This window comes from Ctenopharyngodon idella, chromosome 16 (genome assembly GCF_019924925.1).
Source record: "Ctenopharyngodon idella isolate HZGC_01 chromosome 16, HZGC01, whole genome shotgun sequence".
Classification (NCBI taxonomy): domain Eukaryota; kingdom Metazoa; phylum Chordata; class Actinopteri; order Cypriniformes; family Xenocyprididae; genus Ctenopharyngodon; species Ctenopharyngodon idella.
Genome location: NC_067235.1, coordinates 29,956,432 through 29,970,000, shown reverse-complemented (window position 1 = coordinate 29,970,000; position 13,569 = coordinate 29,956,432). Strand labels below are relative to the sequence as shown.

The 13,569-nt window shown below is 36.4% G+C and overlaps 1 protein-coding gene across 3 annotated transcripts in view; it reads right to left on the bottom strand.

The window, feature by feature from the left end:
- The window catches only part of otud7b (OTU deubiquitinase 7B), a 33,128-nt gene that overhangs the window by 9,612 nt on the left and 9,947 nt on the right, over positions 1 to 13,569 (bottom strand). The window contains exons 2-10 of one of the 3 annotated variants that reach the window (XM_051865502.1): positions 9,213 to 9,396; positions 4,941 to 5,119; positions 3,957 to 4,127; positions 3,493 to 3,720; positions 2,524 to 2,625; positions 2,044 to 2,171; positions 1,299 to 1,405; positions 1,067 to 1,194; positions 41 to 190 (exon numbers count right to left, since the gene is read on the bottom strand). In XM_051865502.1, coding sequence (XP_051721462.1) covers positions 41 to 190; positions 1,067 to 1,194; positions 1,299 to 1,405; positions 2,044 to 2,171; positions 2,524 to 2,625; positions 3,493 to 3,720; positions 3,957 to 4,127; positions 4,941 to 5,025 — 1,099 coding nt within the window. In that variant the 5' untranslated portion in view covers positions 5,026 to 5,119; positions 9,213 to 9,396. The remainder of the gene's footprint in view (positions 1 to 40; positions 191 to 1,066; positions 1,195 to 1,298; positions 1,406 to 2,043; positions 2,172 to 2,523; positions 2,626 to 3,492; positions 3,721 to 3,956; positions 4,128 to 4,940; positions 5,120 to 9,212; positions 9,397 to 13,569) is intronic. The other 2 variants (XM_051865504.1, XM_051865503.1) reach the window with 2 other exon arrangements.

The following is a 13,569-nucleotide window of genomic DNA, read 5'->3' as shown; positions in this document are numbered from 1 at the left end:
ATAAAGCTAACAGATTTGCTACATATAACCCACTCCTTACCTTGTTCTTTGGAACTGTCCTTCTGCTCCATTGAGACCAAAGCAGAAAAATGGGCCTGGTCATACGCCAAAACGAGAGGAGAGCGGTGACACTTGTTGGCTGGTACTTCCAGAGGCAGGTAAATCCCTCCAAATGGGATTGGTGCGAAAGCTAAACAAGTGACAAAAAAGAGAAACTCCTGAGATATGCTTTGTTTATTATGGAAGCTTGTTTCCGTCATGAAATAAACAAAAAAGGTAATAGCGACTTTTTATCTCACAATTCTGACCTTTTTCGCAATTGCGAGTTTACATCTCATAAATCTAACTTTTTTTCCTCAGAATTGCAAGATATAAACTCACAATTCTGAGAAAAAAGTCAGAATCACAAGCTTCAATAGTTTATAGAACATGGAAGGACAAATAGAAAATTTAAAAAGGGACAGTCAACATTTATGCCATTTTATTTTTTTCCCCTTAAAGTCAACTTATATTATGTCATAATTTAGTTTTACACAACCATGAAATTATGCTATAGTCATATGCTAATGTGCTCAGGGTTACATTATAACCATGAAGATTTCTGATGGAGCCATTTTGCTTAGCTTCAATAGACAAGGGAGGGATTTTTGCATTGTGAATGTTAGAGTATATCAAAGTACGTCAAACTACCATCATTAAAGGGGTAGTTCACTGAAAAATGAAAATTGTATCATCATTTACTCACCCTCAAGTTGTTCCAAACCTGTATGAATTTCTTTCTTCTGCTAAACACAAAAGAAGATACTTTGAAGAATATGGGTAACCAAACAGTTGATGGACCCCACTGACTTCCATAGTATGAAAAACAAAATACTATGGAAGTCAATATGGGCCCATCAACTGTTTGGTTACCAACACTCTTCAAGATATCTTGTTTTGTGTTCAGCAGAAGAAAGAAACTCATACAGGTTTGGAACAACTTGAGGGTGAGTAAATGATAACAGAATTTTCATGTTTGGGTGAACTATCACTTTAAAGGGAAAGTGAACATTCTGTCATTGTTTACCTTCTCCCCCAGAGTCCCGCAGCATGGTGTCAGCCACCACCACTATCGGCCTGCGGAGCACGTGAGCAAGAACGAACACATGAAACTCCTCCAGGCTCTCATATACCGGCTCCTCCTGTGACTCGGCACTGCGGGACACAAAACACATTCACAGCATGTGCAAACACCCCAGAAAACCTCTGTTAACAACTTAACTCAATCTAGAAAATGAAATCAGATGAAATCAACACACCCGTTGCTGCCGTTGGTGCTGTAGTGTATCCTGGGTTCACTAGATGCCAGTTTCAACAACTCATTCCACTCTCTCTGCCACTCCTCCTCTGTGTAAACCAGTCCCGACTGCACCGAAATTCACAAACATAAACATAATTAGGCTGAAATTTTCCTAATTACACTACCATTCAAAAGTTTGGTGTCAGTATGGCTTTTTAATGTTTTTGATAGAAATCTCTTATGCTCAACAAGGCTGCATTTATCTAATCAAATATAGTCAAAACAGTAATACAATTATAATTTAAATTGCCCCTATTATACATTTTTGAATATTACCTTTCATGCATAGTAATATAGCACACGATTCTTCAGTAATCATTCTAATATGCTGATATGCTGCTCAATAAACATTTATTTTTTATCAATGTTGAAAACAGTTGTGCTGCTTAATATTTTTGTGGAAACCGTGATACTTTTTTGCAGGATTCTTTAATGAGTAGAAAGTTCAAAAGAACAATTTATTCAAATCTTTTGTCACATTAAATATGTATTTTCTGTCACTTTTGATCACCTTAATACTTTTATTGCTGAATAGAAGTATTCATTTCTTAAAAAAACAAAACAAAACAAAAAAAACAAAAAAAAAAAAACACTTTTTTGAATGGTAGTGTATATTCTAATTATGATACCAAATTGATTAGTGTTATCTGTTGCAATCTCTTTGTACAAAATAATGAACCAAAAAAATGTTAAAGCTCTCTAACCTCTTTGTTCTGCATGGTTTGTTGCCATCTCCACCTTCGCTTTAAAGCTTCCCTCTCCTGCCCATGATCCATCAGTGCATAGAGAGACTTCCGCAGCATCAAGTCTCGATCATGGAAGCCCCACATACCTACATTATAATATTCAATGTTTTAAACATAATTACTGAATTAATATCTTAAGATTTATTCTGGCAGTGGTTTCTAGGTAAGTATGTAGTCCTTTTACTGTTGTTTTGGACACAATTGTTAGCGTTTACACTAAAAGCGCCTGCATGGAAATCTGCCACTACAATAAGATATATCAACCAGCATCTATTTTCAACAACACATTAGTTCACAGGAAAAATAAATCGTATTTAAGCCTGTAAACTTTTAGCTAAATGTAACACCAACAGAAAGCTGGAATGAATACATATAAAACTGTATGAAAACTGTTCTGTGCTGATTACTTGCAGGTCAGAAGTCAGTTTGATTACTTACCCAGTGAGGCTGCGTGTAACAGGCAATTCCCATCACCACTAGTAGCCAGAGGTAATAAACTCTGACAGCCAGTGCCCAAACGAGTCCACCAATTCAATCGTCCTGTTGAAAAACAAATCTCTCAAATTTTTGGCAACAGACACTATGATAATTCTTAAAAATCCTTCTATGGCTATATCCGAAATCGCATACTTCGATACTATATAGTAGGCAAAAACACTATGTAAACAAAGTTCAACTGACATTATTCATAAAACAGTAGGTAAAAAGCACCCGCAGATGACCTACTATTTCCGGCGAGTACTCATCCAATGACACTTTACTATCCCATGAGGCCACGGGAGGGGATTTTTGATTAGCAGCGAAATGACGCAACTGACGAACTGACACATGACAATGACAACATGACGAATGTAGTACGCCCAGATTACATTCATACTACACATCCATACTATATAGAACATACTTTTTTTAATGGTCACAAAAGTAAATACTTATTTAAAAGAAGAAAATGCGATTTCGAATACAGCCTATGTCTCTGTTCCAAAAACCAGTGAGCAGCACTGAAAGGGCAATGGTGAACCAAGTGAAATATCAATCATAAATATTCTTTATTCATAATTCAACTAATCAATAAAAATAGTTAAATCTAATTTAAAAAATACAATTTTACCCATTATTTGTGTGTGCTGTGCATCTTTGGGCTTATTAGAGTATCATGCTAATGGCAAACTGCTGTGCGCGTCACATAAAGACCAGTATATGTATGACATGACGTTTCTGCCTATGTAGGGCATTTCAGATCAGTAACTTATGAGGTTACAGTTTAGTCAGGATGCTTATATAGACAGTAGAGAATAATACAGCTAACAGAAATGTTATGTTAGAAATGTCGGACTATAAAACTCAGAATACAAAAATATTTGGTTCATCTGTCAGAGGAGAGATTCTTGAAATAAAATGACTAACCCGCATGCTCCAACGCCACCATCATAGACTGCTCAATGAGGTCTCTCTCGATGAAGCCGCGGAAGTCGTCTCTGTAGACGGTGAGGTCAGGCAACTGGAAGGTGCAGAGAGGAGTGTCCAGAAGCGGCTCGTTGCTGCCTCCCGTACTGGACACATGTGAGCGGGCCAGAGAGACGATGGTGGAGCTGGCGTGAGAGATCCCCCTCGACAGTCGCTTCTCCGTGGCTGCTGCCATGATACATGTTCAGATTACTGCGTATACTTGAGAATATGACACTAGACACTGGTAACCTATTCTTATCATTCGAAAAACAATGCTAGTCAGGTGAGAGTGGGCAGGGCTTAGAAATGACACCATATGCAACTAATGTCATGATCAGAGTAAATCATTTACATAAATTATGAAACACCACTTGAGAACTGAGGTCATGCCATGCAGAGAGGCGTTCAAGTGCTTTTCATACCTTGCACAACCTCATCTTGGCGATACAAAAGGGACCGCCCCGTTCGTGCCATCTCCTTCTCAATGGAGGGGTACTCTCTCTCCTCAGCAAGGGTGCATGAGAGATTCCCAGCGTGCACTTGTCTCAGCTGCTCAAAGTCACTCAGCGCAGCTGAGAGGTCCCAATTCTTTCCTGTGAGGATGAAATGTGCAAAAAAATAAGAGGTCGTAGTTCCACTGCACTTCTGCTTAGGGGTTTAAATATTAACTTGACATTTGAAGGTGCAGCGAAGGTCATTGACACATTCCACTGCAGTAGCTTGTGTAAATATTGGTCTGTACTGACTGTAAAGCGTGCATACTGCAGAACTACGTATATTTAAACTCATTCTCCTATCTGCGGTGTTGCTAGCAACATGCACTGGGTTTGTTAAGGTTTTACTGCACGTTTATATAGATGCTTATGCCACTGTTTTTTTTTTCCTCCTCCTGTAGTCAGTTAATCATAAAGACCTTAGTCAGGGTAGATGCCATATTGAATTCTACATAGCTCACTCAAACAGAATTAATCAGAGTCATAACTATCGGTTTTATAATATAGTTTTGAGTCTTGTTTATAATTCAAGTGTTACATAATGTGAATATGTTTTTGCAGGGATGTCAGACTTATTTAAATGAAATATCTTATAATTTGGCTTGCATCAATCAAGTTTCAAATAAAAAGAACGCAATTAGAGATGACTTGCCATTTAAATTCATTGGATTATCAAAAAGAAAATTACATTACTATATGGTTATGTAATATTTAAACATTTTGGGTTGTTTTTTTATTTAGTGTTATAGTTAAAGTGATGTAGCGGTACTCATACAGTCAGCAATATAAGATTTTGTTCATGCCAACCACCCTATCCATCATCTCTACTAAAAGACTGACGTCTTATTGGAGCAAAATGAAAGAATCAAAGCTGAAGAGGGGGTAATGGGGAACAGGATGGTTTTGGCTCACCCTCCAGCAGGTCTCTGGCCAGTCCTGGTTCAGCTCCAGTAGAACGGACAAAGTCGGACAGGACTGCGTCCATATCCAAAGTCATGTGATCATGAATTTACAGTGCAGAAGGGGACATCAGGAGAGAAAAGACTGGAGAGTAATTCTCCCTCACAGCAAAAGCACCATTACGGCCACACCTAAAGAGAAAGCGAGGAAAACAGATAGAAGCGATCCTTAGTGAGGCCATGCTCAAGCTTTGGCTCACTGCATCATATTGGTGCACATTACCAGAGATCTGTTGACTCCAGCAGTCACATGCCATTCCTGTGACCTCTGCTGTGGAGCTCAGCTGAACGCTTCAGTTTGCATTACAGAGAATTTGCAATTCATTTGAAAGGTGGCTTGTATGATACAGCTGTTTTAGGCACATTTCAAAGTCCCAAATGATGTTATTTCAGTAACTGAAAAATTAAGTAATTCAATTACTAACCCCCAAATTCAAAGATTTCTGAAGAAAAAAAAAAGAAAAAAAAAAAAGAAAAAAGAAAAAACAGTTTCAACAGCACAACTGTTTTAAACATTAATAATAATAAATGCTTCTTGAGCAGCAAGTCAGCTTATCAGAATGATTTCTGAAGGATCATGCGACACTGAAGACTGGAGTAATGATGCTGAAAATTCAGCTTTGATCACAAGAATAAATTACATTTTAAAATTTATTAGTATAAAATTTTTAATTTTAATAATGTTTCAGTATTACTGTTTTACTGTATTTGATTAAGAGTCATCTTTCACAAACATAAAAAAATCATTTTCATATCCATTCATATAATTGAGCCCTAACCAATTTTATACCAATCAGCTTTATGCATTGTTTACACATAGTTCTTGATCCTCCTCATCTTTGTGAGAAGTTTCTACTTGTGAGTTTGCAAGTCATAATTACAAACATGTGCGTTCAAGTGATTTTGGTCTGAATAAACTGGATGTGTTAAGCAATTTTGTTTATGTCTCTCTTTTGTACTTTTTCAAAGGCAGGAAGCTTTTTTTTGGTTCAAAATTCAACTCAAAGAAAAGCAAATTATGTCTGTAATTGATGCTTTCTGTGTGTCAGCACAAGAATGATACATAGATAATGATGGGAAATTTAGTTGTGTCACGCAAGTCTGCTGCCTCATAAACTGGCCAAATGAGTAGTATTTTCTAGCAAGCTTTATAGCTATTCCTCATCAACAGTACAAAAAACAAACACAGAATAAATTGTACAGTCAATATTCACAATTACAACTTGGTATGACAAACACCAATTTTTTTTTTACCCACCATGAATTTTTAAAGGATTATTTTTTCGGACTCCATTTTAATGGTTAAATTAAATTTTAATAATCAAAAAGCATGTCTAATTAATTGAAATAATGAAACTTATCCAATTTACCAACAATTTATTAAAAGTTTAACAAAAAATTACATGACCCTATGATATACGTTTTATTCTTTCCCCTCAAATTCTGTTTTATTTTTTTACCAAATTCTGTTTTCTGTTTCAACTTTTCTGGATTCCATTTTAATGGTTTAATTACATTTTAATAATAAAAAGCATGTCTAATTAATTGAATTCTTAAAAACAACAATTTATTAATTAAAAAAAATATTTTTATGAAATGTTTTGTTTTTAAAGAAATTCTGTTGCGTATTTTAATTTAATTTAATTTATCTTTTAATCATGAAATTAAATTTTTTTGTCAAACAATGTGTTGCACAACAGAACTTTACTGTTAAAATTAAAACATGGAAGAAAAACTAAGATTACTCCTTAAAAATATAGTTTTAATAATTTATTATTAAATTAAATATCTAAATTCTACTGTACAACACTGATATGTTTCTGTCAAGTTAAATCAAACTTTTATTTTGACGGGTTGTCTAGAACTTTGAGTTTCTCTGTGTTTATGATGATAGTTTTCTCAAACGAATCGGTTAAAAGCTGATGAAGTGCGCATGTACGTGTGTAAGAGGTAAATGAAACCGCGTGCTTCCTGCATCATTCATTTCAGAGGCACCCAGGCATGCAGGAATCATATTTAAATAGTCTTTTTGTGGTTTAATATTCACGGACACTAGTCTATGTCGCGATTTGATTTAAGTGTACTGACCTGCTTTTTATTCATTCATCAAAAATTAGACAAATTCCGTGACATTCCGCGTTATTTACTAAATTCCGTTTTTATGACTGGATTCCGCGATTCCGTCTGCGTTTTCTGCATCGCGGAAGTCATAGGGCCATAGGATTAGTTTACTTCAGAATTAAAATTTCCTGATAATTTACTCACCCCCCATCATGTCATCCAAGATGTTTATGTCTTTCTTTCTCCAGTCGAAAAGAAATTAAGTTTTTTTAATAAAACATTCCAAGATTTTTCTCTATATAGTGGACTTCACTGGGGTACAACGGGTTAAAGGTCCAAATTGCAGTTTCAGTGCAGCTTCAAAGGGCTCTACACAATCCCAGCCGAGGAATAAGGTTCTTAACTAGTAAAACGATCGGTCATTTAAAAAAAAAAAAAAAAAAAAAAAAATTATTTATATACTTTAATCACAAATGCTCGTCCTTCACTAGCTCTGCGATGCACCACGCATTACATAAACACGTTGGAAAGGTCATGCATGACGTAGGTGGAAGTACCGTGCTCTCATTTTCTCCTCCAAATTCAAAATCGTCCAACATCGTTGTTTTACCTTTTTTTGTAAAGTCTGTTTGACTTAGTCTTTGCACGTTCGCTTTGTAGACACTGGATCGGTACTTCCACCTATGTCATGCGTGACCTTTCCAACATGATTACGTAATGCGTGGCGCATCGCAGAACAGTGCAAGAGGAGCATTTGTGGTTAGAAAGTGTATCAATTTTTTGTTTTGTTTTAAATGACCGATCGTTTCACTAGACAAGACCCTTATTCCTCGGCTGGGATCATATAGAGCCCTTTGAAGCTGCACTGAAACTGCAATTTGGACCTTCAACCCGTTGAACCCCAGTGAAGTCCACTATATGGAGAAAAATCCTGGAACGTTTTCCTCAAAAACCTTGATTTCTTTTCGACTGAAGAAAGAAAGACAAACATCTTGGATGACATGGAGGTAAGTAAATTAACAGGAAATTATAATTCTGAAGTGAACTAATCCTTTAATACTTCAAAATTGTTACATTAATGGTGATTCAGATAGCAGAGAATAAACCGGGTAACAAAGCACCACTCACTTGTTTTCCATTAAATTACATTATATTTGTCCCAAATTGTTGTCAATGTACATATTAACACCCAAGGTTAGACAATTGCGTAGTGTGCATTACTCAGTAATGTTTGTTTTTGTGTCTTTCACTTTCTGTTTGTGCAGTTTTTTTTTTGTCAAGCACCAATCTTCAAAATCTGATAAAATAACCTCATAACCTCATTTTAACCATATTTAAATGTTTCATCAAAACATCTAAATATGGTTACATATATTTTTATTGATTTTTTTTAATTGCATATCGAATATCACATTATTTAAAAAATGCCTTGAATTTCGTGTAGCCCTACTATCCATAATGCCTTATTCATGCAGAGTTGCACAATCATGAAGAATTTCAAATGAGTGTTGAAACAAGGTTAGACAACAAAGCTTTATGGATGACAGATTGCATCTTCGTCAACAGGACAATGAAGATCAATTCAAACAGTGTTAAATATAGTGATTCGTTGCTGCTTATCACACTTTATAGGTTTGCTAACAGAGTCGTCACATATAGATGACAACATTATGCAGTCAGTTTAGGTTTAAGTTTAAATCACCCCTCCCTGGTGTAATGGTACATCCTGTCAGCGCTGCCGTCACCTCCTTTAAAGCTCTGACTCAAACTTTTCAATATAATGCCTATGACTCATAATTCCTTACTGGGCCCTCCCCACCTCTCTGCCCAACAAAAAAAGCAGGCAGCTTACTGTGCCACTGACGGACATAAAGGGCCTTTTCAGAGAGGAAGCTGCTTTCTTTCTTGCTTTGACTTTGTTTGGCAACTATAACAGAGTTACTAGAGAAAGAGTAACATCAAAAACCAGGGAATCGGTTGAATCTGGAATCTATCTGATCATTTCTAGGCATGCAAAAATGCCCAGAGCAGCTAATCAGAATAATCCACTGGGTGGGGATAAGATTAGTGACTCAAAACAGTTCCTGTCAAAGTTCAAAGGAAATATGAAGCGCTAAATAAAACCCTGAATGATTCAGTAGCATAAAGCTTGCTTCACACTCACCTGACATCTTTCATAACATTAGTTAGAGTGAGTCAGCCTCTTCTAACACAAATAAACACAACAGGACAGCAGTTTCAGAGGTCTGGGCCCCCAGGACAAGGTCAATAGCCCATCTCTCAGCAGCCAGGCTCTGAGAACCATCCAACAAGCAAAATGGTCAGAGACAGATGTTGTGCATGAAAACCTGAAAAACAGAAAGTGAAAGTTAACTTAACATCTCAGGTTATTGAGGGAGTGACGACTAACAAAAGGCTACTGGCATGTTTACAGAGTCAGCTTATAGGCAACCGTGATGATATCTCAACGTCACGTGCGTAGCATCATTATGGCATTCAGGTTTTGCCAGAGACACCTAGGTGATGGACTGTAAACAGACAGCACCCAACAGATTTTTCTGCATTGGCTAGCCAGGCTTTTGTCTGTTACATAACGTGCATTGCTGCCAACACGTGGGTGCTTTAAGATAGCAGGATCACTGAAACAGAGACACACACAAGCAGAGGTCAACACGGTTGTGTTTGCTCTGTGCACTGTACTGACTCTAGCCCTCTAACCTATATGACTGTGTACTGGTTAAACTAACAACAAAGATTTGCATGCGTTTATGGAAATAACACAAACGCTTGTAACCCTTGCTCCCCTATAAAGAAGCATCAGGGCTAAACAATGAGGATGACCCCAGGTCAGTGAGAGAGAGAGTTCTGGGCCAGTTGATGGAACTGTCACTCAGGACAGTACTGCGTTGTTACTGGTGCTCAATGATCATGTGCATGTGTTTTTATGCATTTGGATTTTTGTGACTTATTGAGTACTGTCGTTGTGAATTGTGCTAGTGTACGTGTGGAACCAAGATTGCATCATCTAGCTGGTTAATATAGATTAAGGTATTTTTTAAATAAATAAATAAATAAGCCTCTGTTTCACAGAAAAAGCGCATGATTTTATAGCTGTCATGGAAGTGATAAAAGTTTAAAATACTGACCAGGAAAGCAGAAAAATTCCCACTGTTGAGCCTTGATGCATGCATCAAGACTTGACGTGCCTCTCATGATTTGCATGTCAGATATCCTTTATCTTATGACATGCATGGTAATATAAATATTTGACTCTAGAGCAGTGCTTCACATCTTACACTGAGTCTGAGTTGACAAAGTTCTTGCTCTATGGCAACAATTTGCTTCTCTATGGTAGCTGACATTTGATTCAAAAACGGTTCATGATACATTTGGCAACTTTTCTCCCTAAAAGTAGGTTACAAAATACACAAGAGTTAGAAACTAGAATAATGTCTGCAGGTGCAATGACAGACATAATGCAAATATACTAAAATATAAATTGAGAACATAACATTGGTTAAATTCAATGAAAATTTATTTTAGTATCACATGGCTCAACGCTAAGGATTTTTTCTACTGGCCCGGTCAGTCAGTGGTTCAAATTTTTACTTGCCCTGCCACAAAAAAAGTTGTAAATAAATACATAAAATAAAATAGGCCTAGTTATTGTTTTAGTTGTTTTTGATCCATGTAACCTTAATAAATAAGGTTATGACACCAAAAATGACTAGCCTATTTATTTATTTTTTTTTATATTGTTACAGACAGTCAGTATAAAATAAAAACAAATAATCAATTACGAGCAAAGACACAAATAAATGGGACATTGACGAATAAGGTTTTTAAAAATGTAAAAAGTAATATTGGAGATATAATTAATTTTGAAGATTTATTAAGTGTGAACATAATCAATTAACACTGCTTTTGTCATTTTTTTTAACCACATGGACAAAATTTGTCACCAAAAAAGTCATTTGGAATGACACTTTTGGTTATACCAAATGACGATATTTTCAAACAATGCTAACAGGCTGAAATCTAGCTAGCTAGCTGGTTAGATTGCTAGCTAGCTAGTTAGATTGCTATCTAGCTAGAAAAAGGACAATCAAACATTTTATATTTAGTGTCTGAATTATGTCACATCCTGTCACATGATACTGACCGTATGACTTGGTCCACAATGATCCCTTTATATTGGTTACTCCGAATGACATCAATGAAATTCATTTTTCTTTTTTTTTTTTTAATTTACTTTCTCATAAAGCAATGACTTCTACACATAATTTTAATACCGTTTTGCACTATGTTGATATATGATGTTATAAAATCATGCCAGAATAAAAAATATAAACATTTATTACATTTTTTGATATTTTAATCACAAATGAAATGGCTGTATTGGCTTTTGGATGGTTAAACCAAATGACCTTTTGACACTTCAAAATTTTTAAAATACCTTTATATGTAGCAAAATATAATTAAAACCTTTGGGATTCAATAAAAGTGATCTAGTTGTACTACCTTACATCCTTTGGATGTCATATCTTTGTTTTTTATTATTTTTAAGGCCTTTGGACAAAAAAAAAAAATGACCCGTCACGTCATTGACCCAAATACAACAATAATTAATTTACTTAAGACATAACTGACTATGTTTACGATGATACTCGACAAGACGGGCGATTTGTTGCTTGCCGGTTAGGGAAAAGAAACAAAATGAACATCAATACTCAGAATTCACAAAGTGCATTATTCAATGAAAAATCCCTTGATACATTTTGTAACTGTAAAAGGGGAAACTAATACTACTATTAATGAGATACAATATATTTGCTCTTAATGATGTGTCATACACAAATCAACTAGTTTATAATAGAATCTTTCTGCATGATGTTTTAACTAATTTAAAAAGTTGCTAACATGAGTCTGCAATTTTGGTCTAGCACACAAAGTTAATGACAGCAGAATCAGCAGCTGAAGAAGTTGGTTTGAATGTTATAAATGCTCCCAGCAAGAATAGGGATGCTTCTCTTCAGGTGTTGTCTGCCCATGCAGAGCTAATGAACTCACTAGTGCACAACACCAGCATAAATGAGCAAGATAAAACACTAACCCGCCATCTGCTGCTCATAATCCAAACTAGTAATGTCAATACTGGAAGAAAAAACTCAGAGATAAAAGGATTTCCGAGGTTCGGAGCAGACCTCCTCACCAGAAGTCACTGCTGAAGGCTAACTGAATGAATGGTCCCCCATGGCTTTTAGAGCTGCATTAATGAGCCCAACTGCTATCAAGCAACCACCACTGCTGAGCTTGTGTGGAAAAAAAGGCTGCTTGTCAATCACAACTTGACAACTTTGTCACTCTCACACCATGTCCTGACCAGGTGCGACACGACCATCTGAGTGTCACCGTCAAGTAATTTTTCTGTTCCTACTGAATAATGAGAGAAGCAACAAAAATCACAGCCAACGGGAACATATTTGACATTTAAATACTGTCTTACAAGACAGTTTTCTTGCTGATAAAAATGCACATTCTTGAGAGGAAAATGTGCATATATAAATTACAACAGTGCATTAAGCATCATATCATGAACAAAATGAATAATTAACAACTGCATGAATCAAACAATGCCGAATGAAGTCTTACAATGATCTGATGAGCCTAGCAAACTTAACTGCTTGGTGCTGGCGTAATCTGTTTAGGCATGGGATGCGTAGTATTATTATGTAACATCACTGCTAGGGCTCTGAGATGCGGCAAAGAGGAGATCGAGCCGGTTTGCTCTCAAACCCAGTTTGCACCCTTTCGCTACTGCATCAAGACAGGCTGTGCAATGATGAGACCCTGAGGCCTGAAAGCAAAGGACAGTCTCAGGGGGTTGGGTGGGGATGTGCAAGCTCTCTGGAAACTCAGGGACTGCACCACAGATATATGCTCTTCAGCATCCTCTCCAGCCCTCATTAAAAAGTCATTAGTTCAAAGCAAACCAATTGTTTAGCAGGAGCATAGAGTCACTGTTAATTTGTCCATTTGCAGTTAAGCAAATGTGCTAAACAGTCCAAATGCAGTCCCCTGTGACTCCTAATCAATATGTACAATTGCGTTTGCCATTTCCTGGTAATAAACAGGAACAAAATAAATCATTTTTAAAGAGAATACATGCTATGTTCTGTCACCTCCCTATGGTCTTAAAGGGATAGTTCACCCAAAAATGAATATTCTGTCCTCATTTACTCACCCTCAAGTTGTTCCAAACCTGTATATATATTTTTTGTTGTGCTGTACACAAAGGAAGATATTTGCCAGAAAGTTTGTAACCAAGCAGATCTCGGCCCCCACTGACTACCATAGTATTTTTTTCTACTATGGTAGTCAATGGAGGGCGAGATCTGCCTTCTTCCTTTGTGTACAGCAGAACAAAGAAATAAATAAAGGTTTGGAACAACTTGAGGGTGAGTAAATGAGGACAGAATATTCATTTTTGGGTGAACTATCCCTTTAATATCGATTCATTT